This window comes from Somniosus microcephalus, chromosome 12 (genome assembly GCF_052327205.1).
Source record: "Somniosus microcephalus isolate GS21.2 chromosome 12, FLI_Smic_1.0, whole genome shotgun sequence".
Taxonomy (NCBI): domain Eukaryota; kingdom Metazoa; phylum Chordata; class Chondrichthyes; order Squaliformes; family Somniosidae; genus Somniosus; species Somniosus microcephalus.
In genome coordinates this window covers 49,596,441-49,622,964 of record NC_140998.1, presented here as the reverse complement: position 1 = coordinate 49,622,964, position 26,524 = coordinate 49,596,441, and the positions used below count along the sequence as shown (strand labels likewise).

The 26,524-nt window shown below is 45.4% G+C and overlaps 1 protein-coding gene across 1 annotated transcript in view; it reads right to left on the bottom strand.

Annotated features, from left to right (window-relative positions):
- kcnh5b (potassium voltage-gated channel, subfamily H (eag-related), member 5b) overlaps positions 1–26,524 on the bottom strand; it is a 553,929-nt gene that overhangs the window by 381,211 nt on the left and 146,194 nt on the right. The window contains exons 4-6 of the mRNA XM_086002823.1: positions 23,924–24,052; positions 10,058–10,173; positions 9,059–9,451 (exon numbers count right to left, since the gene is read on the bottom strand). Of these exons, the coding sequence (XP_085858949.1) occupies positions 9,059–9,451; positions 10,058–10,173; positions 23,924–24,052 (638 nt within the window). The remainder of the gene's footprint in view (positions 1–9,058; positions 9,452–10,057; positions 10,174–23,923; positions 24,053–26,524) is intronic.

Here is a 26,524-nt window from a genome sequence, read left to right as displayed (position 1 = left end):
ATATTGAGATTTGGATGTGCAACTATGGATTTTCCATCCATAATAAATGGAAATCATGGGCACTCATCTGAATTCCTGATACATGCTCCCAGTGCTCAATGTTCTGCACCGGGAGTGCTAAAGCTGGAAATGTACCCTTAAAACTGTTTCATACGATCTAAGAGGGATGTTGGAGCCTTCTGTTAAATCGACAGATGAGTCTCAGTTGTTGTGGGTGCGCTAATGTGACAAGAGCCTAAGCCTGGATGCACATACACGGCCTCGTATAATGCATTGAAAGCCAGATGAAGCAGGTAGATGAGATTACTTGTGTGCCAAGTAAAATTCTCACTCGCATCATACTAAACATAGAAACATAGAAGATAGGAGCAGGAGTAGGCCATTCGGCCCCTCGAGCCTGCTCCGCCATTTAATGAGATCATGGCTGATCATCCAAACTCAGTACCCTGTCCCTGCTTTCTCCCCATATCCCTTGATCCCTTTAGCCTTAAGAAATATATCTAACTCCTTCTTGAATATATTTAATGAATTGGCCTCTACTGCCTTCTGTGGTAGAGAATTCCACAGGTTCACCACTCTCTGGGTGAAGAAATTCCTCCTCATCTCTGTCCTAAATGGCTTACCCCTTATCCTCAGACTGTGACCTCTGGTTCTGGACTTCCCGGCCATCGGGAACATCCTTCCTGCATCCAGTCTGTCCAGTCCTGTTAGAATTTTATAAGCTTCAATGAGATCCCCTCTCATTCCTCTAAACTCCAGCGAGAATAAGCCCAATCGACCCAATCTCTCCTCATACGTCATTCCTGCCATCCCAGGTATCAGTCTGGTGAATCTTCGCTGCACTCCCTCCATGGCAAGAACATCCTTCCTCAGATAAGGCGACCAAAATGGCACACAATACTCAAGGTGTGGTCTCCCCAAGGCCCTGTACAAATGCAGCAAGACATCCTTGTTCCTGTAGTCGAATCACCTCGCTACGAAGGCCAAACATACCATTTGCCTTCTTAACCGCCTGCTGCACCTGCATGCTTACCTTCAGCGACTGGTGCAAAGGACACCCAGGTCTCGTTGCACTTCCCCTTTTCCCAATCTATTGCCATTCAGATAATAATCTGCCTTCCTGTTTTTGCCACCAAAGTGGTTAACCTCGCATTTATCCACATTATACTGCATCTGCCATACATCTGCCCAATCACCCAACCTGTCCAAATCATACTGGAGTTTCTCGGCATCCTCCTCACAGTACACACGCCCACCCAGCTTTGTGTCGTCTGCAAACTTGGAGATATTGGCCTAGAAATTCGGTTGGTTGTGCCAGCGATTAGCACCTAAAGAGCCCGAGATTTGGGGCGTTACCCAATTTTTGGACGTGTGCAGTGATCCTAGTGCATCCGGCCATATTGAGTAGCCTGTCCGCGCCGGCGCAGCCAGATCATGACGTCATTTCATTGTGCAACGCCTTTTTGGTGCCCCGTACCAGAAATTCAGTGGCGCCCCCCTCTGTTTCACCTGGCGCTATTAGTGACAGTTGGATGGAACGTTACCAGGTCCATCTCGTACTCGGGGGGCGCTCTTTAAAGGGGACAGCACTACTATAAAACCGGCAGCCATTTGGCCTGGCCATTCTGCTCGCTGCTGGAGAGAGTTGCAGACCTTCAGTGGCAAAGACTTGTTGTTATTAAGCCAGAGGAGCCTTGGGACCTTCAGCCCTGTTCAGAGCAGTTGGATCCAGAAAGCTGACTGCGTCTTATTCGTCAGACAGAATAATGGGAGCTGCTTTGGAGGGGCACGTTATCCTTGCTGAACAGCTGGCAGGGGCACAGCGACGGAGGGAGAGAGGGCCAGGATTGGCCAGAAGGAGGAGGGCCAATGGACGTCGCCAAATCCGACCATACACTGCCAGGCTTTTCAGGCAGCAGGTCTCCTACCTTACCATGTCGGAGGAGCAGTGTCTGCGACGCCTGAGATTTGGTAAGGATGTTGTCTCTGAGCTGTGCCACCTGCTTGTTGGGGATCTGCAGCCACGGATACGGTGCAGGACCTCTCTGTCGGTGGCCGTGAAAGTGACTGTTGCGCTCAACTTTTACGCCAGCGGATCGTTTCAGGCAGCAGCTGGGGACATTTCTAATATCTCTCAATTTGCGGTGCATTGCTGCATCTGGCAAGTTACAGCTGCCCTCTACAAAAGGAGGCGCGATTTCATCACCTTCCCTCTGACCCTGGAGAAGCAGGGGGAGCGTGCACAGGGCTTCGCAGCTATTGCGGACTTCCCCATGTTGAAGGGGGCCATTGATTGTACACACGTGGCTTTGCGGGCGCCATTGCAGAATCCGGAGGAGTTCCGTAACCGAAAGGGCTTCCACTCCCTTAATGTGCAGCTGGTCTGTGATCACCGGCAGATGATCATGGCGGTGAATGCACAATTCCCTGGCAGCAGCCATGATGCCTTCATCCTGCGGCAGACCTCAGTGGCTGACCTTTTTGAGGCCCCGGATCACCCACGAGGCTGGCTTCTGGGCGACAAGGGCTATCCTCTCTGCCCATGGCTCATGACCCCGCTCCGTTTGCCCACCACCCCGGCAGAAGAGCTTTACAACAGCAGCCATCAGGCCACCAGGAACACTGTGGAGCACACAATTGGTCTGCTGAAGCAGCGTTTCCGCTGTCTAGACCATTCGGGGGGCGCCCTACAGTACTCGCCGGAGCATGGGCGCGCATCGTTGTTGTCTGCTGCATGCTCCACAACCTGCCATTCGACGCACCCAGCCAATGCTAGCCGACTCTCAAGGTCCAGCAGAGCAGGCGGACGAGGAGGTGGAGGAGGAGCATGCGGGCGAGGAGGATCAGGAGGAGGAGGAGGAGGAGGAAGATGGGAGGGCTCCAGAAACTGGAAGGGCCGTTCGTCAGAGGCTCATAAGGACTCGGTTCTAGGCCCCTCGGACGGAATGGTGGCTGTGAATCGAACAGCGCCCTCCGGTTTGCTGTAAGCCTATGAAGGCATCGATGATTGTAAATAGTGTACAGGTCGATTGTAAATAAAAAGTTTTCTTTATTTTCAAACAAGTGCTTCCTTCCAGCATGACAACATAATGGCAACAGAAATCATAACTAACAAACTAACAGATAACTGTGTGGCAACCCAGCGAAACTAACCAAACCATAACAAACAAACACAACAGGTGTGGACTGCCTTAAAACCGGAAAAAGAGACGTCTTAGCACCTCCCTCTATTGGTGACCCCTTGATGGAGACCGACTCCTCTTACGAGGTCGGCCCCTTCCCTCCCTGCAGCTCCTCCGTAATTGTACCCCAGTGGCTGGGTCAAGGCTGGGGGACGCCTGCTGAGTGTCTGGAGGCGGAAGCCCCTGAGGGACGGCCTGGCCGACCTCTGGGCTTGGAGGTCCCGCAAGCAGGCTGCTCCAACTGGGCATGTCTGCTAGCAGTGTGCCGCGCAGGTGGTGGCAGCTGCTCTGCTAACGTGCCAGAGTTGGCATCAGGACTGGTCACATGCAGAGAGAGGACACCTGCACCATGGTCAGCTGACACACTGGCACTCTGACGGTGCCGCACCGGATCATCCGCCGCTATCGACTGCTCCACAGATTCATGGCCTGCAGTGGTGCTGCAAGGGCCTGGGGTGATCCTGCCTGATGCAGCTAGGGTGGTAGCAGTGAGTGTTCGCGTGGCCTCAATCTGCGTGTGGACGAGGCCAGCAAGTGACTGCGTGGCAGCAGTGAGGACCTGCGTGGCAGGTGCCAGTGCTTCGGAGAAGCCATGGACAGTCCTTTCCACTGCTTCGGACAAGGCCGGAACAGTCCTTTCCGCTGCTTCGGACAAGGCCAGAACAGTCCTTTCCACTGCTTCGGACAAGGCCAGAACAGTCCTTTCCACTGCTTCGGACAAGCCCTGGACAGACCTTTCCATTGCTGCCCCGAAGCCCTGGACAGACCTTTCCATTGCTGCCCCGAAGCCCTGGACAGTCCTTTCCATTGCTGCCCCAAAGTCCACCACACTCTTTGCCAGAGTGTCGATGGACTCAGGCATCCTCCCCACTGCAACCATAAGCTCAGTGTGCCTGAGCCGGGCCTGGGCACTCATTTCCGCAAGGCTACGCACCTCCTCTGCACTCTGTGCAGCAGTCATGGTGGCCTGCCTCGCCCTCCGTGGAGACGGCCCCGAGCGTCCCTACCCCCCGCGCGTTGCTGCTGGCCGCTGGTCCCTGCAACTGGCTCATCAGAGCCCCCCCCCCTCCCCTCAAGGGAACTACTATCCCCAGTCTCCACATGCGGTGGCTCCCCTGAGGCTGGCACGGATGGTCCGGCTTCCTCCTGGTCGTCACCTCCGGAGGCACTTGCACTGGCAGCTTGAGGGGCCGGCTCCCGAGCTGGTGATGCAGCATCTGAAAGCAGGGAGGTTCAAGAGTGGCTTTAGCAAAAGGACAGTTTGGCAGCAAGGGATGCAACAGTGCGGCAATGCTATGACATGGGTACATTTTGAGAAAGCATGCTGGCGGGGGAAACAACTGAAAGGTGACAGCTGTAATAGTTGAGAAACTTACCATCGCTGTGGACAATGGGGTCGGCAGCTGCAGTGGTGACAGGACCACTCAGACGTCCTCCCATAATCTGGTGGACTCTCTCCTCGAGATCCGTCAGAGGCTCCACTTGAGGACGGCCTCCTCCGGTGCGAAGCTGCTCCTTTCGATTCCGCGCCAGCTTGGCCTGCAGGGCAAAGGACGGGAAGTGATGTTACATGATGCCTTGAGTTATCATCTCATGCCCCCCATGGTGGAAGAGCCCTTACATGATGCCCTGAGTGATGTTCTCATGCCCCCCATGGTGGAAGAGCCCTTACATGATGCCCTGAGTGATGTTCTCATGCCCACCATGGTGGAAGAGCCCTTACATGATGCCCTGAGTGTTGATCTCATGCCCCCCATGGTGGAAGAGCCCTTACATGATGCCCTGAGTGATGTTCTCATGCCCCCCATGGTGGAAGAGCCCTTACATGATGCCCTGAGTCAAATGTGGATGTGTGTGACCAGAAAGGGCCATGGGTGCTTGCTGACAGATGGCCACTGGGGTATCGCGCACCCTGTAGCCATAAAGTCAGGTGCTCATGGAGGGATGCATAAGTTTACATTAACTCCACTCACCCTGACGACCCGAGTGAAGTCGTTGAATTTCTTCCGGCACTGGACAGGGCTCCTGGTCGCCATGCTGCTGGAGTTGACCCTCAGAGAAACATCCCTCCAAGCTCGTCGTTAGTCCTTATGATTAGGCCTCCTGCCATTGTCTGGGTATAGGACATCTCGCCGGCGCTCCACTGCGGACACCAATTCCTCCAGAGACTCAGTGCTGAAGCGCTCTGCTCTCTGCCTCACCCTCTCCATAGGATCCAAGTTTGTTGCACCAGAAAAGGGACTGCGCCGATTTGCATGCCTACAAGGCGCAGAGTGTGGATGCTGGAGCTGCCTGACCCACCCCTTTAAGAGCTGGCCAGCGCCGGGAAGTCGCGTGGTCATCGGGTATTGAGAGCACCTGCGCTGCGCCCGCCCGCCCCCATATTGAGTAGCGTCGGCATGTTAGCGCCTTAGGTGCCCCGTGTAACACCTGATTTCACGCCTCAATCACCTTTGGGGCGCTGCAACCCAATATCGCACGAGGTGTCGATAAGTTGCGCCTGGCTATAAAAGTTGCGCTCCGCCAATTCTAACGCCCCAAGCAGGGCTATACCCAATTTCTAGACCATTATATCTAGTTCCCTCGTCTAGATCATTAATATATATTGTGAATAGCTGGGGTCCTAGCACCGATCCCTGCGGTACCCCACTAGTCACTGCCTGCCATTTGGAAAAAGAGCCGTTTATTCCAACTCTTTGCTTCCTGTCTGCCAGCCAGTTCTCTATCCAAGTCAGCACCTTGCCCCCAATCCCATGTGCTTTAACTTTACATGCTAATCTCTTATGCGGGACCTTATCGAAAGCCTTCTGAAAGTCCAAAGACACCACATCCACTGGTTCTCCCTTATCTATTCTACCAGTTACATCCTCAAAAAATTCCAGTAGATTAGTCAAGCATGATTTACCTTTTGTAAATCCATGTTGACTTTGTCCGATCCTGCCACTGTTTTCCAAGTGCTCTGCTATTACATCTTTTATAATGGACTCTAGCATTTTCCCACTACCGATGCCAGGCTTACCGGTCTATAATTTCCCGTTTTCTTTCGACCACCTTTTTTGAACAGTGGGGTAACATTAGCTACCCTCCAATCCATGGGAACTGTTCCAGAATCTATAGAATTTTGGAAGATGACCAGCAATGCATCTGCTATTTCTAGGGCCACTTCCGTACGTACCCTAGGATGTAAATTATCAGGCCCTGGGGATTTATCGGCCTTCAATCCCGTCAATTTCCTTAACACCATATCCCTCCAAATACTGATTTCATTCAGTTCCTCCCTCCCATTAGACCCTATGTTCCCGACATCTCTGGGAGGTTATTTGTGTCCTCGTTTGTGAAGACAGAACCAAAGTATGTATTTAATGGGTCTGCCATTTCTTTGTTCCCCATTATAAATTCCCCTGATTCTGACTGCAAGGGACCTATGCTTGACTTCACCAATCTTTTTCTCTTTACATATCTATAGAAGCTTTTACAATCAGTTTTTATGTTCCCTGCAAGCTTACTCTCATACTCTATTTTCCCCCTCTTAATTAATCCCTTTGTCCTCCTTTGCTGAATCCTAAACTGTTTCCAATCCTCAGGTTTGCTGCTTTTTCTGGCCAATTTATATGTCCTCTCCTTGGATCTTATGCTATCCCTAATTTCCCTTGTTAGCCAATGTTGAGTCACCTTTTTTGTTTTATTTTTATGCCAAACAGGGATGAACAAATTCTGTACTTCATCCATGCGATCTTTAAATGTTTGCCATTGCCCATCCACCGTCAACCCTTTGAGTGACATTCCTCAATCAATCCTACCCAACTCACGCCTCATACCATCGTAGTTTCCTTTATTTAAATTCAGCACCCTAGTCTCTGAGTCAATTACTTCACTCTCTATCTTAATGAAGAATTCTATCATATTATAATCACTCCGCCCAAGGGGCCTCGCACAACAAGATTGCTAATTAATCCTTTCTCATTACATAATACCCAGCCTAAGATGGCCTGATCTCTAGTTGGTTCCTTGACATATTGGTCCAGGAAACCATCCCGTATACACGCCAGGAATTCCTCCTCCACAGTATTGTTACTAATTTGGTTAGCCCAATCTATATGAAGATTAAAGTCACCCATGATAACTGCTGTGCCCTTATTGCACGCGTCTCTAATTTCCCATTTAATGCCATCCCCAACCTCAGCATTACTGTTTGGGGGTCTGTATACAACTCCCACTAACGTTTTCTGCCCCATCGTATTCCACATCATCAGAGCTAATATCGTTCCTTACTATTGTGTTAATCTCCTCTTTAACCAGCAATGCTACCCCACCTCCTTTTCCTTTTTGCCTGTCTTTCCTTAATATTGAATACCCCTCAATGTTGAGTTCCCAGCTTTGGTCACCCTGGAGCCATGTTTCCGTAAACCCAATTATATCATAATCCATTTACATCTATTTGCGCAGCTAATTCATCCACCTTATTATGAATGCTTCTCACATTAAGACACAAAGCCTTCAGGCTTGTTTTTTATACACTCTTAGACCTTTTAGAACTATTATTTACTGTGGCTATGTTTGATTTAAACCCTTGACTTCTCTGCCTGCCACTTTTGCTTTTCTCCTTCCTGTCTTTTGCTTCTATCCTTGTTTCCTATTCCTCTGTCTCCCTGCACAGGTTCCCAACCCCCTGCCATTTTAGTTTAAACCCTCCCCAACAGCACTAACAAACACTCCCCCTAGGACATTGGTCCTGGTCCTGCCCAGGTGCAAACCGTCCAGTTTGTACTGGTCCCACCTCCCCCAGAACCGGTTCCAATGTCCCAGGAATTTGAATCCCTCCCCCTTGCACCATTCCTCTAGCCACGTACTCATCTGAAATATCCTTCTAATTCCTCTGCCGACTAAACAAAAAATTAGCGGAAAAAATTCTCGTGGAGAGCCAATGCGGCTTTAGGGTTGGTCGTGGAGCAGTGGCACATATATGCTATTACTCTACAGGCCAATCAACTTTTTCATGGTGAAGGGCTTAAGTCGAGGGTACAACCTATATAAAGAGGTGGCCTATTTGGGCATCAATAAGGTATTTTAGCTCGTACCTGAAACAAGTTATTCTAGAACACTTTCTGGTGGCAGTATAAAGAAGGCAAATGATTATTATAACAAAAACAGAATTCTGGCTGCTGTTGTCAGTCCTACTCCAGGCTAGTGGTGCCAGTTGTGATGAAAGGTTCCATCTTTCTCTTTCAGATTCTGGCAACCAGGAATGCATTTCTAGTATTTCAGATATCCAGTATTTGTGCTTTTCTTTCATCTCTAATGACAGTAACCATAGCAACAAAATGTTTCAGCTGGCTGTGCTTGGATCGTTAAGCTGTAAGCATTTTTCTTGCAACTTTTACCTCTCAAAAACATGTCTTGTGACCCTGAAAACTCATACATTTTAGCTGTTATGCTGCTCCAGTTATAAAGATGTCTCAATATCTGATCTATTTTGTTATTGTAACGTAACCATTTAATTGCAAAATGTATGTTTCCTGAGCTTTGCTTGTAGATCCAATCAGGGGAGTGCTTCAAGATCTCCAGTGTGCTTCAGTTTATCATAAATACTTTTTTACATTCCTTACAAACAAACAGGATACTATCCGTTCGGTTGAATCGCGAACCATCATCTCATAAAATGCCGTTTCTGCCAAAATCCCAGAACATCTGGTTCCACAAGATGTAAGAGGTAAAATTTGTGTGAACTCAATAACGTAATTTAGCCCTGACAGGACTACATCGCAAAAGTCTGCCGTAAAGCAAACCTTATACTGACAGCACAATGCTAAAACACTGTAATAAGGGAAGCAGAACTGGTCTGCTTCACTGTAATAAATCTAGAAATGTCAACCTACCTCATCCACATTTTCAAATGCATTGATGATGTCATATGGCAAACAGGACAGCAGGTCAATCACAAACCAGGTTTTTAAGTAGTTCATTCTGATTAGTTTAGGATCAGATATAACTTCCCCTCCAGGGCCCACAAACGTAGTGTGAAAATTTAAGACAATATCCACTAAGAATATCACATCCACTACACTGTCCAGCACTAGCCAGGCAATGTTATTCTGTTTTGTTCTGAAGGACACATTGTAAGGAACCATAATTGCAGTATAGAAGGTTAAAATAAGGATGATCCAGTCCCAGGTAGTTTTAAATGCACAATAGTGTAGGATGATGTGCGGTGGAGTCTTTGGAGCCTCCTGTTTGTATTGTGGAAGAATTTCAGATCCTAGCTGCAGAACCTAAAATAAAGGAAAAGAGACAGTCATAGTACATTATCCAAACATTTGATAACTTCGGAAAGTATAACGCATTTAAATTTAACCTTCCCTCAAACTCTGCGATTCAGATGCTCTTCTGAACACTGCGCTGGAGCACGTAGCAAACTTTCCAGATGGAAAATAAGGCCAGAAGCCAAGAACGCCCCTCACCCCATCTCATTTAAGTAGTATCATCAGTCCTGCACCTACTGTAGGTGTTGGCCAAGCTGCACCCTCCCAGGAATGTGCCTGAAATCCCAAAGTGATGTTAAAGGGGAGGAGACTCCCGTCACTGGGTCTCTGTCCCTTTTTTTCCCCTGACCTTTGTGCCCGAGGAACTGATTCCTGGAGACAAGAGCCAAAAGAACCTCTCACGTCCAGGTTTTAGCCAAAGGGTGAAGTAATATCAGATGCTTGGATAGTTTCTCGGTAGGGAATAAAGAATTCTTTGACAGTCTCACAATTTGAGTCCTGCAATCCAGTCACGAATGCAGAATTGAGTTCTTTTGCCTGGTAAACCTTCTGTCTGGGTCAAACGTTCTGAAGACAAAATGTAGCAAAGTTATAAAGGAGGAATTCGACACTTACCTCTGCTAGACGTGAATGTTTATGGACCCCATCGGATTTGTTCATTGGAGTCAGCTGCTGCAGAACACTTCGACTGTTTGTCAGCGCTCGCGTCAGTCGAGCAAATTTTGCCCATCCTTTTAAAAAAAAAAAGACACAGTAACTACCTACTCCAGTAACCCATACGTTTCTTATAGTGCTGCAATTTTAGTCGTTACAAATCACAGTCTTTAAACTGCAATGCCTGAAAACGTATTTTTAAGCATCCAGTTAACATCTACTCTTTAGCATCTGTGCTACTGTTACTGATGTGGGCCATTTTGCGTGCAACTGTATAAAACTGATGCTGCGTTTGGCAAAACATGGTATTCGGCACCATCTGAATTACTGTGTGAATTATAATTTGCCTGTGTTTACTGCTTGTAAGTCAGTGTTGCCGATTTCACGCTGCAGTGCGAGAGTGAGGGGAGGAAGAGAATGGCCACACCATCCACTGATACTCAAAATCTTGCCTCGGTTAGGGAGATCAATTGAAAAAACAAATGGAAAAGAGGTACACGTCCATTCACAACACCTGGCACATCGAGGGCTGTGTTTCTGTTTGTTTGTTTTACTGCTTGCATATGGAAATAGTAGATATGCTTCCTCCAAAGTGGTCTTATACAAAATTGCCAAGCTGTGGCAAAGAAATGACATGTTGGGCCAAAATTTGCGATCAGAGGCGTACCTCCGGAGTACACCTCCAGCCTGAAAAAAAATAGCTCCCGGGCTTTGGAGTCTTTAGGTCCTGGGCCTCCAGGCATTCGCCTGCGTAAAGGCCCACGGATCCCAGGGTGCAGGTGGTTCAGAAGCGTCCCTAGGATCACGTGGACCAGGCCAACCAATTAGAAAGGGGGATTCCCCATAAGCTTATGAGAAATCCCCAAATAAATAAATAATGAACACAATTCTAATAAAAATAAATATTCCCATGTTCAAAATTAATTAAAAGTCCCTTTGATTAAGCGTTTTAAAAAAAACATTTTAGTTTGGCCCAAGATTTACATGACTGTTTTTGTATGTTTTAATCATTTAAAAAATTTTAATTTAACAATTATTTTGACCCTTACTCTAGTAAAAGCAGGCCCTCTGCCTGCTTTTACCAGGCATAAGGGTTTAGTGGGAATTTGCTGGGCAGTAGTTGGACCAGAATTGTTTTGGGACACATGCGAACCATCTATCAAGGTGAACCTTGACAGTTTGAACATTCCAGGCTTTCGCGCATGCGCAGCGCATCCGGAAACCCGGAACCTGCGGGGCCATTCCTAGGGCTTACGACGGCGTACGTCATCGGCCCCGCAAAATCCGGGCCAATAATATTATCGGCACTGGATATAGAGAAGAGGTAACTTAAGGGAGTGTGAGGAGAGAGAATCACAAAATAAAATGAATGGAACAAAAAACCTGTAAAGATTCTTTTTCAAATAATCCTTTCAATGCTAAACAAAGAAATACTGCTCTCAGTGAAAGATAGACTTGCATTTATATAGCGCCTTTCACGACCTCAGGACGTCCCAAAGCGCTTTACAGCCAATGAAATAATTTTGAAGTGTAGCCACTGTTGTAATCACAGAATCACAGAATCCCCACAGTGCAGATAGAGGCCATTTCGGCCCATCGAGCCTGCACCGACACATATCCCACCCTATCCCCGTAACCCCACGTATTTAATCCCCTAACACTAAGGGTCAATTTATCATAGCCAAATCAACCTAACCCGCACATCTTTGGACTGTGGGAGGAAACCGGAGCACCCGGAGGAAACCCACGCAGACACGGGGAGAATGTGCAAACTCCACACAGACAGTCGCCCGAGGCCGGATTTGAACCCGGGTCCCTGGCGCTGTGAGGCAACAGTGCTAACCACTATGCCACCGCCAAAGTGCAAGGTTTTTATGATTGGTTGAAGATCACGCGTGTACAATGAGATGAATTGTCTTTCTATTCTAATGTCTATTCTGATATCTTTACTAATCACCGCACAACGTTTCAGTTGAAGCTATCCTTTCAACCAGGTTGACTTTGTCTGGTACCACATGACTGCATGGAAGCTCCTGCAGCATGTAAGTTAAAGTCAATGGAATGATTTTTACTGGGGTCCAGGGAGTTTGAGCTCTAACGTTGACTGTGTGGTTTTATTGAAATTCATGTTGCAGCTGATATTCTGAGCTTGTTTGATTTTAATAGGACATTCTCTTGTAAAGTGTACGGTAAACTTTTGTTTGGGAATGTGGCAAAATCATGTTTGATTTATGTTACAACAAAGCAATTTGACACTGTTTTTGTCACGTCTACTTGTAAACAAATGGAAAAATATTTTTGCCAAATTATAAGATGTTGAACACACTCTGCAAGTGTACTTTAATGAACCTCAACCATACCTATATATAGATATATAAACAGGGACTGAGAACATATTGCACTGTTGTTTTGAAGTGTAGTGGAAATTAATTACAGCATTTTTTGAAGGAGTCTCAGGGCTAGAAATTGGTCTTGGCCTGTTTTTGGGCCTGAAATAGATGGCCTGCTGGGAATGTTTGCCAGAAACTGGAGGCTCGAGGCTCACCCAAAACTGGGCCTCATCAACATATTGCCAGCAAATCGCGGGCACCAATCAGGCATCCAGAGGCAGCTCACTGGTTGATGAGGACCATTTTGGGCCGGCTGCTTCACCAACAGCGGCCATTGTGCAGCCTGCGAGGGGGACTGGAAAATAGGAGGGAGGTGCTTGCGGGTGGCAGTGACTCTCAGGAATGCTGTGGAGCCGGGAGGAGCACTCCTGCTCCTCCCCCCATTCCCCGCTCCACATAAATGTAAGTTTTTGGTAGCGGCCTCCAATGATTCCTTTAAGGAGCACTGGGTAGGCTGCATTATGAACCAAAAAATTGAGCGGAGTAGCCCCGACACTGAGCAGTGTCCCTAAAGAGACGTTAGGGACCCAACATGGGATTGGATGTATTTCAGGTGCCCTTGGGGTGCAGGATGTTTTGCCTGAAATTGGTTCTTTTGCCCTCTTTTCCACCCAGAAAATGGGTGCAATGAAGACCAATTTCTCCCCCTCAGTATCCACCTATGGTGCTCAGAATTCATAGGTTTATAATACATTCCTTTACAGTTTCCATGGGTTCATCCATCAGTACATACATGTTACGACAACTTGGCCTTCTACTCTACTTTGCAACAAGCTTACAACACAACTAATATGTATTATTAAAGGAGCATATGTCAAAACTTCCATGTCATGTTTATAGATCAGCCATAAATCAGTTGTACAGACCTTTTAAAGCCAATAATTTTACTTCTTTTCACAGGAACACAACTCCACAGTTCTATATTAAGTGTCAGTGTGGCTCACTCTCACCTCTGAGTCAGAACACCATCAGTTCAAGCCCCACTCGAGGACTGAAACACATAATTTAGGTTGGTTTCAGTACAGTGCTGAGGGAGTGCTGCATTGTGAGATGAAATGTTAAAACGAGGCACTGCCTGCCTGCTCAGATGGATGTAAGAGATCCCATGGCACTACTTGATGTCCTCAACCAACACCATCAAAAACAGATTATCCGATCACTTATCTCATCAGTTTGTAGGACCCTGCTGTGCAAAATTGCCTGCTGTATTTGTCTAGGTAACAACAGTGACTACACTTCAAAAGTAATGTGTTGGCAGTGAAGCACTTTGGGACGTCCTGAGAATGTGAAAGTCATTAAATAAAATTGTTAGTTTGATTGTACATTGGGTGTTTCACATCAATAAATATTTCTCAGTTTTACAGGTATAGTTATACAAATTGTGAAAAGGAACAAGGAAAGACTTTTTTCTTTAAAAAAAAAAAATCCTGGTTTTAATGGTATTTACTGAAGGTGTGAAACGTGTAATGATTTACTTGCACTTTTGTTTAACATTGGGCTGGAAATTGCGGTCGGAGGCTTCCTGGGAGCGAATGCCTCTGATCCGCAAGAAAAGTACGCACCTACCTGGTGCCTTCTTATCTTCGGACTCTTGCAGTCCTGGGACGCCAGGCATACGCCGACGTAAAGGCCCACGTATCCCAGGGGTGCATGCAGTTCGCAAGCGTCCCTGGGATCAGGTGGGCCAGCCCAACCAATCACAAAGGCGGATTCCCATTATGCTTCTGGGGATTTCATTTACGTACGGAATCTCAATAAGCATAATAAGAATCGCATAAAAAGCACACTTTCACCCCACTTAAATAAAAATAAATCACATGTTAAAAATGAATTAAAATACAATTTAATTAAACATTTAAAACAAAAATTTAAGTTTTTGAAAAATAAATTTAAACATTTTTAAAGGGACTAAAAATAACCTAAACTTATTTTGAATCTTTAAATGATTTTAAACATTTTATTTTAATATTTATTTAAACCCTTACACTGGTAAAAGAAGGCCTTATGCCTGCTTTTACCAGGCGTAAGAGTTTCGTGGGCATTCACTGGGCAGTAGTTGGGCAAATAGCCCAACCCTGTGCTAGCGAATGTCCATTTCCGTCAGACTCGTACGATCTGCGAAGCTGAAACTTGACAGATTGCAAGTTCTGGGTTTTGGCGCATGCGCGTCGCTTGCGGAAACCTGGAACTTGCGGGCCACTTACGACCGTGCACGGTCATAGGCCCCGGAAAATACGGGCCATTGTGTTTAATTAATTATATAATTAAAAATGTTGCAGTTTTGTGTGCTTTAAGTAGAAGGGAAATGCTTGGTCTAATATATTTCCCATCTTTTACAGTCTCTAACTACTGCTATAATTGGGATTTTTTTATCCACTTTGTTTCCATTTTTGGATCACTTTGTCTTCCTGTGATTCTCTCATCCGATACCATAAACCTCTTCATTTGTTCACAGTCATCCATCTGTCTGAAAGTGGATAGAAATCGACCGCAGGTCTATCAATTTTACTCAGGTAGTTACTGTGCTAGTCCTAGCCTCCAGTGGGAAACCATGACAAATTCCATCAAGCATATAATGGACTGGTTGAAATGTGAACTTTTGCAATGACTCCAACCAACAGCCACAGAAATCTGAGATGAATAAACAGTTTACCGCCTTGTCACTGAGCTGCTAAGTTCTACATATATTTGAGATCCAGCCTACAGTATATCTCAAATTACAATAAATGTACAATATAACCTCAGTTGATAATTTTGCCAGTAATGAAAAATATTGCAACATTATTCAAAAGCCAAGTAACTAACTAGAGAATGTACCCTACAAGAATTAGTTGATTAATCACTCGCCATTTTTCTACTCTTCTTCTCAAACAGACAAAAGGAACGTAGTATAGAAGAAACAAATCAAGTAAAAGGGATTAAGTTTTGAGCAAGAGGTAAATATTTAACCATCATCCATTTATTCTAAACGATGGAACACAGCCAACATGACGTGCTGTACCATATGATTAATACTCAGGGAAACAACACTGCACTGCAGCAAATAAATCTGCAGTTGCACTCAGTTAGGTCTACTCACTCAAGGTACTCAATAGGCAGATTACATCAGAAATCAGTATACCCCTGCTATGTTCAAGAGATCAGACATATTTCCCTTCAGAGTTTACATTTCAATAATTTGCTTTGTTGATAAACCAATTTATTATGACATTAATTACTCTCACTATTTTTTATTGGGGGAGTGGGGGCAGGGTGGCGTTCTGATAAAAGATCTGGACAGTCTAGTTTAACTAATTAGGCCAAGGCCTATGGTGTGGCCCACCATCAAGGCTGAAAGAATCAAGGCTAATCAAGGAGAAAAACTTTGATGAATCAAGAAGTAAACATTAGGTGATGCCAAACTCCACTACCTGATCGCAAAAGAATCTTATTAGTTGTATGTATGTCCAATATATCTGTGTAATCCTGTATGGATTTTATTTACTCAAAACAATCTGTAGAAAGATAAAAAGGTTCATTGACTAAAAAAAAGTTTCATCAAATGATTGTTGGGCTTGTGTGTTTCTCAGATTGTACCATTCTAAATTAGAGTCCCTAATTATAATTTAATGTATTTCATTGCGGTTGAAAAATACCTCATCTTATGTTGCATTGGCCATTGCGTCCCTGCCATCTGGAAGTCCCTTGTTAGATCCTCTGCCATGCTTGCTACCTCCTTTCCTGCTTTGAAAAGGCTCCGCAAATCTTCCACCATGCCTTTGCTCCTCCACCCAAATATTTTCACTCTCCCTCCTTCATCTCTATTTGGAATCCACTGACCTAGAAATGGGTGCCCTGGTTTTTTTTTTGGGGGGGGGGGGGCTGTGTTCCATCGCATAGAATAAATGGAAGATGGTTAAATATTTACCTCTTGCTCAAAACCTAATCCCTTTTACTTGATTTGTTTCTTCTATACTACGTCCCTTTTGTTTGCTTGAGAAGAAGGGTAGAAAAATGGCGAGTGATTAATCAACTAATTCTTCAAGGGTACATTCTCTAGTTAGTTACTTGGCTTTTGAATAATGTTACAATATTTTTCATTACTGGCACCCCTAAAATTGGGCCTCAAGTCTTATTTCCATCAGAGCCCGACAGCGAAGAGTGAACAAATATTAAGCCGCTGCTAGCGTTACGGCAGTAAGTGATGGTCAGTAAAGTTGGAAGCTGGAGGGGTGGAGAGGGGAAGGGTGATCAGATGCCTTGGGTGGGGGGGGGGGCAGCAGGGGGGAGGAGATCAGAGGCCAGGGGGATAAGAGATTGGATGCTGGGGGTTGGGGTGGGAGAGACCGAAGGCTGGGTCAAGGGGAATGGAGGCTGGCACGTGGAAAGAAATCAGAGGCCAGAGGGGAGAGAGATCAGAGACCGGGGGGGATCGGACGGTTTGCACCTGGGCAGGGCCGGGATTGATGTCCTAGGGGGAGTGTTTGCTACTGCTCTGGGGGAGGGTTTAAACTAAAATGGCAGGGGGTTGGGAACCTGAGCAAGGGGACAGAGGAAAGGGAAACAAGGATAAAAGCAAAAGATAGGAAGGAGAAAAACAAAAGTGGCAGTCAGAGAAATCAACGGCTTAAATCAAACATGGCCACAGTAAATAATAATTCTAATAGGTGTAAGAGCATTAAAAAAACAAGCCTGAAGGCTTTGTGTCTTAATGCGAGGAGCATTCGTAGTAAGGTGGATGAATTAGCTACGCAAATAGAGGTAAACGAATATGATTTGATTGAGATTACGGAAACATGGCTCCAGGGTGGCCAAGGCTGGGAACTCAACCTCCAGAGGTATTCAATATTCAGGAAAGATAGATGTGAGAAGTCACACAACACCAGGTTATAGTCCAACAGCTTTATTTGAAATCACAAGCTTTCGGAGCGCTGCTCCTTCGTCAGGTGAAGTGAAGAGATGCATATAGGCACAGCACATACAGTCAGAGAACACTGCCAGATGATTACAGGTAATCTTTCTAACTGCCCTTTATCACACCTCGGCAGAGAGATAATCACAGCAGTTAGGGCAGTTAGAAAGATTACCTATAATCATCTGGCAGTGTTCTCTGACTATATATGCTGTGTCTATATGCATCTCTTCACTTCACCTGACGAAGGAGCAGTGCTCCGAAAGCTTGTGATTTCAAATAAAGCTGTTGGACTATAACCTGGTGTTGTGTGAATTCTCACATTTGTCCACCCCAGTCCAACACCGGCATCTCCACATCAGGAAAGATAGGCAAAAAGGAAAGGGAGGTGGGGTAGCATTGCTGGTTAAAGAAGGGATTAACACATTTGTAAGGAAGGATATTAGCTCTGATGATGTGGAATCTATCTGGGTAGAACTGAGAAATAACAAGGGGCAGAAAACGTTAGTGGGAGTGGTATATAGACCTCCAAACAGTAATGCAGAGGATGGGGATGGCATTAAAAGGGAAATTAGAGAAGCATGCAATAAGGGCACAGCAGTCATCATGGGTGACTTTAATCTACATATAACCCAATTAGTAACAATACTGTGGAGGAGGAATTCCTGGAGTGTTTAAGGGATGGTTTCCTGGACCAATATGTCGAGGAACCAACCAGAGATCAGGCCATCTTAGACTGGGTATTATGTAACGAGAAAGGATTAATTAGCAATCTTGTTGTACGAAGCCCCTTGGGTTGGAGCGATCATAATATGATAGAATTCTTCATTAAGATGGAGAGTGAAGTAGTCGACTCAGAGACTAAGGTCCTGAATTTAAATAAAGGGAAATATGATGGTATGAGACGCGAGTTGGGTAGGATTGATTGGGTAATGTCACTCAAAGGGTTGACGGTGGATAGGCAATGGCAAACATTCAAAGATCACATGGATGAACTACAGAATTTGTTTATCCCAGTTTGGCATAAAAATAAATCAAAAAAGGTGACTCAACCGTGGCTAACAAGGGAAATTAGGGATAACATAAGATCCAAAGAGAGGACATATAAATTAGCCAAAAAAAGCAGTAAACCTGAGGATTGGGAGCAGTTTAGGATTCAGCAAAGGAGGACAAAGGGATTAATTAAGAGGGGGAAAATAGATTATGAAAGTAAGCTTGCAGGGAACATAAAAACTGACTGTAAAAGCTTTTATAGATATGTGAAGAGAAAAAGATTGGTGAAGTCAAGCGTAGGTCCCTTGCAGTCAGAATCAGGGGAATTTATAATGGGGAACAAAGAAATGGCTGAACCAATTAAATACATATTTTGGTTCTGTCTTCACAAAGGAGGACACAAATAACCTCCCAGAGATGTCGGGGAACATAGGGGCTAATGAGAGGGAGGAACTGAAAGAAATCAGTATTTGCAGGGAAATGGTGTTGGGGAAGTTGACGGGATTGAAGGCCGATAAATCCCCAGGGCCTGATAATCTACATCCTAGGGTACTTAAGGAAGTGGCCCTAGAAATAGTAGATGCATTGCTGGTCATCTTCCAGAACTCGATAGATTCTGGAACAGTACCCATGGATTGGAGGGTAGCCAATGCTACCCCACTATTCAAAAAAGGTGGTAGAGAAAAAGCGGGGAATTATAGACCGGTAAGCCTGACATCGGTACTGGGGAAAATGCTAGAGTCCATTATAAAAGATGTAATAGCAGAGCACTTGGAAAGCAGTGACAGGATCGGACAAAGTCAACATGGATTTACAAAAGGTAAATCCTGCTTGACTAATCTACTGGAATTTTTTGAGGTAAAATAGATAACCCAATTAGTAACAATACTGTGGAGGAGAAATTCCTGGAGTGTTTAAGGGATGGTTTCCTGGACCAATATGTCGAGGAACCAACCAGAGATCAGGCCATCTTAGACTGGGTATTATGTAACGAGAAAGGATTAATTAGCAATCTTGTTGTACGAGGCCCCTTGGGTTGGAGCGATCATAATATGATAGAATTCTTCATTAAGATGGAGAGTGAAGTAGTCGACTCAGAGACTAAGGTCCTGAATTTAAATAAAGGGAAATATGATGGTATGAGACGCGAGTTGGGTAGGATTGATTGGGTAATGTCACTCAAAGGGTTGACGGTGGATAGGCAATGGCAAACATTCAAAGATCACATGGATGAACTACAGAATTTGTTTATCCCAGTTTGGCATAAAAATAAATCAAAAAAGGTGACTCAACCGTGGCTAACAAGGGAAATTAGGGATAACATGTGGATGTGGTGTATTTGGACTTTCAGAAAGGTTTCGATAAGGTCCCGCATAAGAGATTAGCTTGTAAAATTAAGGCACATGGGATTGGGGGCAAGATATTGACTTGGATAGAGAACTGGTTGGCAGATAGAAAGCAAAGAGTTGGAATAAACGGGTCGTTTTCCGAGTGGCAGGCAATGACTAGTGGGGTACTGCAAGGATCGGTCCTAGGACCCCAGCTGTTCACAATATATATTAATGATCTGGACGAGGGAATTGGATGTAGTATCTCCAAATTTGCAGATGACACAAAGCTGGGTGGGTGGGTATGCTGTGAGGAGGATGTCGTAAAACTCCAGTACGATTTGGACAGGTTGGGTGATTAGGCAGAAACATGGCAAATGCAGTATAATGTGGATAAATGTGAGGTTATCCACTTTGGTGGCAAAAACAGGAAGGCAGATTATTATTTGAATGGCAATAGATTGGGAGAAGGGGAAGTGCAAAGAAACCTGGGTGCTCTTGTGCACCAGTCGCTGAAGGTAAGCATGCAGGTGCAGCAGGCAGTTAAGAAGGCAAATGGTATGTTGGCCTTCGTAGCAAGAGGGTTCAAGTACAGGAACAAGGATGTCTTGCTGCAGTTGTGCAGGGCCTTGGTGAGACCGCACCTTGAGTATTGTGTGCAATTTTGGTCACCTTATCTGAGGAAGGATGTACTTGCCATGGAAGGAGTACAGCGAAGATACACCAGGCTGATACCTGGGATGGCAGGAATGACGTATGAGGAGAGATTGGGTCGATTGGGCTTGTACTCACTGGAGTTTAGAAGATTGCGAGGGGATCTCATCGAAACCTATAAAATTCTGTCAGGCCTGGACAGACTAGATGCAGGAAGGATGTTCCTGATGGCCGGGGAGTCCAGAACTAGGAGTCATAGTCTAAGGATAAGGGGTAAGCCATTTAGGACTGAAATGAGGAGGAATTTCTTCACCCAGAGAGTGGTGAACCTGTGGAATTCTCTGCCACAGAAGGCAGTGGAGGCCAATTCATTAAATATATTCAAGAAGGAGTTGGATATATTTCTTAAGCCTAAAGGGATCAAGGGATATGGGGATAAAGCAGGGACAGGGTACTGAGTTTGGATGATCAGCCATGATCTCATTGAATGGTGGAGCAGGCTCGAGGGACCGAATGGCCTACTCCTGCTCCTATCTTCTATGTTTCTATGGATCAGAGGCCGGGGGAGAGAAGAGCGATCTGAGGCTGAGTGGGGCAATCGGTGGCTGGGTCGGGGGATCGGAGGTCAGGTCGGGGAATCAGAGGTCAGGCCAGGGGGATCGGAGATTAGGTCAGGGGGGTCGGGGGGATCAGAGGTCAGGTTGTTGGGATTGTAGGTCAGGTCGGGGATATCGGAGGTCTGGTCGGGGGGATCGTAGGTCAGGTCAGGGGGATCGGAGGTCAGGTCGGGGGGATCGGAGGTCAGGTCGGAGGGATCGGAGGTCAGGTCGGGGGATCGGAGGTCAGGTTGGGGGGATCGGAGGTCAGGTTGGGGTCGGAGGTCAGGTCGGGGGGGTCGGAGGTCAGGTCGGGGGATCGGAGGTCAGGTTGGGGGTCGGAGGTCAGGTCGGGGGGGATCGGAGGTAATCAGGGGGTGGTGGGGGTGAACAGGAGGCGACTCACGTTCTTTAATTATGGGGTCAGGAGGAGCAGGCTCCACATTCAGGTAAGCATATTTCAAAAGGTTTCCTTTTTGGTTGCGACCTAACAGGTGGTCCCAGGGCTTGGTTTTCCAGAGTGCAGCGGCCCTGTTGCTATATATAGGCAAATGTGGCAGGCAATTTTTGAATATATTTTTCTTCCAAGTACTGCTTTCACAGGAGATACCAGTGATCTGTGGAGAATACTCACAACTCTTTGCAGAGAAAGTCGCTGTGACAACCCTGCTTTGCATTAATTTGAACAGGGCTGTCACAGCAACTTTCTCTGCAACAACCCTGTTCAAATTAATGCAAAGCAGCCTCACCACATGAAATAAAATACAGCACTGAAAGATATTGGCTTCAAAGAAAAAAGCAACTGAGACAATTAGTAACAATTAGAAGACTGGTTTTAGTACCTGGATGTGTAATGTATATACCTTTAAGGGGAGAACTACTTTTTACAGCTCCTGTATACTGTAGTACCGGCAGTGACCACACCTGTATATAAACCCTGAGTAGTGATCTGTACAGTTAGTTCTAGAGTAACTCTCATTCAGTAAACACCTGTTGAATCGTTCCCTGCAGTCTGTTGTCTGATTATTGAAGGACACAACATTAAGATACACGGACATAACAGGATGTGCTCCTGGTTAAGACACTGAAAGGGATGATGTGTGAAGCTGCTGACTTGTATTTATCTTCACTTCATCTAGAGCCATCCTTTGTTTCTTAACCTGTCCCATTATCATCTCCTTTTGCCTTGAATATCTCTTAATGTCTCTTAACCTCTCCTGCCTTCTATCCTATCACCGACCTTCCCTTTTGTTCTTTCATCCCCTCCCCCATTTCCCAGCCCCTACACTTGCTTAAAAATCTGTTCCATTTCCTGCTTTTTTCCAGTTCTGACGAAAGGTCATCGACCTGAATCATTAACTCTGTTTCTCTCTTCACAGATGCTGCCTGACCTGCTGAGTATCTCCAGCATTTTCTGTTTTTATTTCAGATTTACAGCATCTGCAGTATTTTCTTTTTGGACTTGTATTTATTACCTACTTCTGTTGTGGGGTCATTGATTTACCCACTACGTCAATGAGATCATGCGTAAATTAGTTATGGGGATAATCCGATAATCTTGCTATACAAGATTTGTTTGGGAAATGCACACTGTAACCTTGGGGTTGTAATAACGGGCCTGAATTTGTGGTCGGGGGCTTCCCGCGGGCGAATGCCTCCGAACCGCAAGAAAAGTGAGGCAACAGCGAGGAGGAGGCCGCGGTGACGAGGAGGACGGAACGGCTGAGGGACATCTTGCTCCCACTGCCACTGGATGCCATTGAATTGACTTTCTGAACACGGCACTGTAAGAATAGCTGACGTGTCCCTACGGGGAGTAAGCATTCCATTGTACTTGTACTAGTACTAGTTACATATGGCAAATAAAATTGAATTGAATTGAAAAGTACGAACCTACCTGATGGTCCCGGAGGTTCGAACACTCATGGTCCTGGGCCTCTACTCGTACGCATGTGTAAAGGCCTACCTATCCCAGGGGCGCATGCAGTTCACGAGCGCCCCTGGGAGCACGTGGGCTGGCCCAACCAATCAAAAAGGGGATCCCCATTATGCTTATGGAGATTCTATTTACATACGGAATCCCCATAAGCATGAATAGGAATCCCCTAAAAAACACAATTACACACCAGTTAAATAAAAATAAATCATTACATGTTCAAAATTAATTAAAATACAAATTAAACATTTAAAACAAAAATTTAAGTTTTTGAAAAATAAATTTAAACATTTTAAAGGAGCTAAAAATAACGTATAGCTAATTTTAAAGTTTTTTTATGTTTAAATAATTTTTTTTAAATTATTTTAATATTTATTTAAACTCTTGCACTGGTAAAAGAAGGCCCTGCGCCTGCTGTTACCAGGTGTATGAGTTTCACGGGCATTCACTGGGCAGTAGTTGGACAAATAGCCCAACTCTCCACCAGCAAATGCCCATTTCCTGGGGATACGGTGGATCTGTAAAGCTGAAACTTGACAGATCGCAAGTTCCGGGTTTTCACGCATGCGCAACGCACGTGGAAACCCGGAACTTGCGGGGCACTTACGGCCGTGTACACACTGTATACGTGGTCATAGGCCCCGGAAAATCCAGGCCAAAATGTCACATTTGTTAGAATAGTCAGGCAGTAACATTGCACGCTACAGAGCAAATAAAATGATGCTGGGCTACAAACGAGTGCAAATGACTGCTGAGAGAGGAAGCAATGATATGAAACATAAGCCAAATAATATATTCAGATATTTAAGTGATCCATTGAGTAAAACAAAATTAATTTTCTATGATGGACACTATCTCTGTTCAACTGAGTCATGATAGAAACTTCTAATGCAACATATTGCAGCCGTCATCATTCTTCTGTTACAGCTGCCAGTCTGCACTTACAACATTGATACAACAGGCAAAGTATGTTTAATGAAAACTAGATAGAATTCTCTCAATACAAATACATCAAGTCGTGATAGAAAGGAAATACTACCTTTAGTTGACTCATCCTCAATGGGTTGTTTAAATACTGTAATGTCTTTGAAAGTGCATAAAAATAAAACCACCTTGTCATATTCATTTCTTATGGGTGCAATTTGCATGTAGAACCAAACTGGAGTTCCTGCCAACAGAAAAAAAAACACATAGACTGAACAGGTCATTCCACAAAAGGAAGTCAACACATGGTCTACTCTAGCACGTAAAAACATCTGAATGACCAATTGTTCTTGTTTATTGCAGACACTGGCTATGTAATCACTGCAGATAGTCCATGTTTAGCTCATTTAACACCTTTAGCTCAAAATCTCTCAACCGTCAAGAACATTCTCGAAACCCAACTTTTGAACCAAGCCTTCGGTAATCCATTCTAGTCTCTCGCTCCATGGATTGGCATCTGTTCCCTTATCTTTTTCTATTTGTGAAGCAGCTTGGAATATTTTTTTTTACATTAAGCACCCCTATATAAATGCAAGCTGTCTTTGTGTGCACAATAAAGTTTCAGTCTGCAATCACCGCCACGAAGGCCGGTAGATTCCTGCAGGATGTTAGGGTTATGGGGGTGCGGGAACAAATTAACAAAATGTTGGGACTTGTGATTTGTAGTCCATAATCAGGGCAAAGAGGGAAGAATATCAGCTTTTTCCATGTGTGCCACGTGAGAAGATTAGAAGGGTTACATGCTTAGTCCTGTGTGAAACCAAGATTTCAGGTAGGTCCAGTGGATGTTGTATCAGTCTGTGATGAGCGTCATCGTGCCACTAATTTTAGCAAGGGTCAATAATCTCCTCTGCTAAACCAATTACTAATATGCATACTGCTATATCGATAAATAGTACATGTGGTACATATTGCATCAAGGATCAGCATGATAATCATCCCTGTAGTGAGGATACCACATGTAGGGTTGCCCAGGTCACAGGTCAATGCTGATAGAAAAATAGGAGCAGGAGTAGGCCATTCAGCCCTTCGAGCCTGCTCCACTCTGATGCATGTTGTTATTTAATAGAGAATTTTATAGCTACACCTGAGAAAGTTGAAAGGTAAGAGAGCAAGACCTATGGGCTACAAACCCGACTCATAAGCATGGAAAGGGACAAGTACAGAGAGGATGAGAAGCTACAATCTTCACTAGAAGAGGTAGGAAGCTTTGGCCGGTATCGGGATTGGTGAGCAGAGCTGTGCAGGTGGCCAAAGAATTTCACAGTACCAAGGGTATTGCTGTAATTGCCAGGGCAGAGGCACTTCAGATGAAGAGGAAATCTGTAATAGTTACGGGAGATTTTTCTGGCTGAAATACAACAGCGTTATTCAGGCATCACTTGTTTCTCAGGTCAAGAGTCTATTTCACTCTCTCAAAATGAAATTAATGTACACAAAGGCAAGATAACAACCAGTACCTACATGAACAAGTGAGGATTTATAGTACAGAGATAGTACTATAAATATATTATAGTACTAGATCACGTTTACACTCCGTTCCGGGATGGATACAAGGCCCTCCCCCGCCCTCCCTTCGGCAAATCAGATCACGGCTCCATCCTGCTGCTACCCACCTATAGGCAGAAAGCCTGTGATGAGATCTCTACAATGGTGGTCGGATCAATCAGACGCTATGTTACAAGACTGTTTTGATTCCACTGACTGGGATATGTTCCGGAATGCCTCGGACAATGACATCAACACATATACAGATTCAGTCATTAGTTTCATAAACAAGTGCATAGATGACGTTGTTCCGAGGATTGTTGTACGAACATTTCCCAACCAGAAACCATGGGTAAATGGCGATATCCGTGCTATGCTAAAAGCACGGTCCATCGCATTCAACTCTGGGGACATAGATGAGTACAAGAAATCAAAGTACGAGCTAAGAAAAACCATCAAAAATGCAAAAACGGATAAAGTGGAGTCACACTATCATAGCTCAGATTCGCGAAGGATGTGGAGTGGACTACAATCTATTACAGACTACAATCTATTACAGACTACAAAGGGAAACCCAGCTGTGTCATGCCCAGCAATGCCTCTCGCCCGGACGAGCTTAACACTTTTTACACCCAGTTTGAGGCCAACAACAACTGGCCTGTTACAAGGGCGCCCGCGGCTCAGGATGACCGGGTCTTCTCAATCTCCGTGGCTGACGTGAGCAAGACTTTTAAGAGAGTGAACACCCACAAAGCACCCGGTCCAGATGGAATCCCTGGGCGTGTCCTTAGAGCATGCGCTGACCAGCTGGCAGCCATGTTTACGGATATATTCAACCGTTCACTGTACCAGTCTGTAGTCCCCACCTGCTTCAAGATGACATCGGTTATTCCAGTCCCCAAAAAAACAAAAGTAACCTGTTTAAACGACTACCGCCCCATAGCACTCACTTCTGTTATCAAGAAGTGCTTTAAGAGGCTGGTCAAAACCCACATCAACTCCTTACTAACTGACACACTGGACCCACTCCAATTTGCTGACCGCCCAAAAAGATCTAGGGATGATGCCATCGCCACTGTACTGCACACTGCCTTATCACACCTGGATAAAAGGAACGCCTACGTTCCTTTCCTTTTGTTTCTCTCTCACACCTGGCAGCTATCTCTTG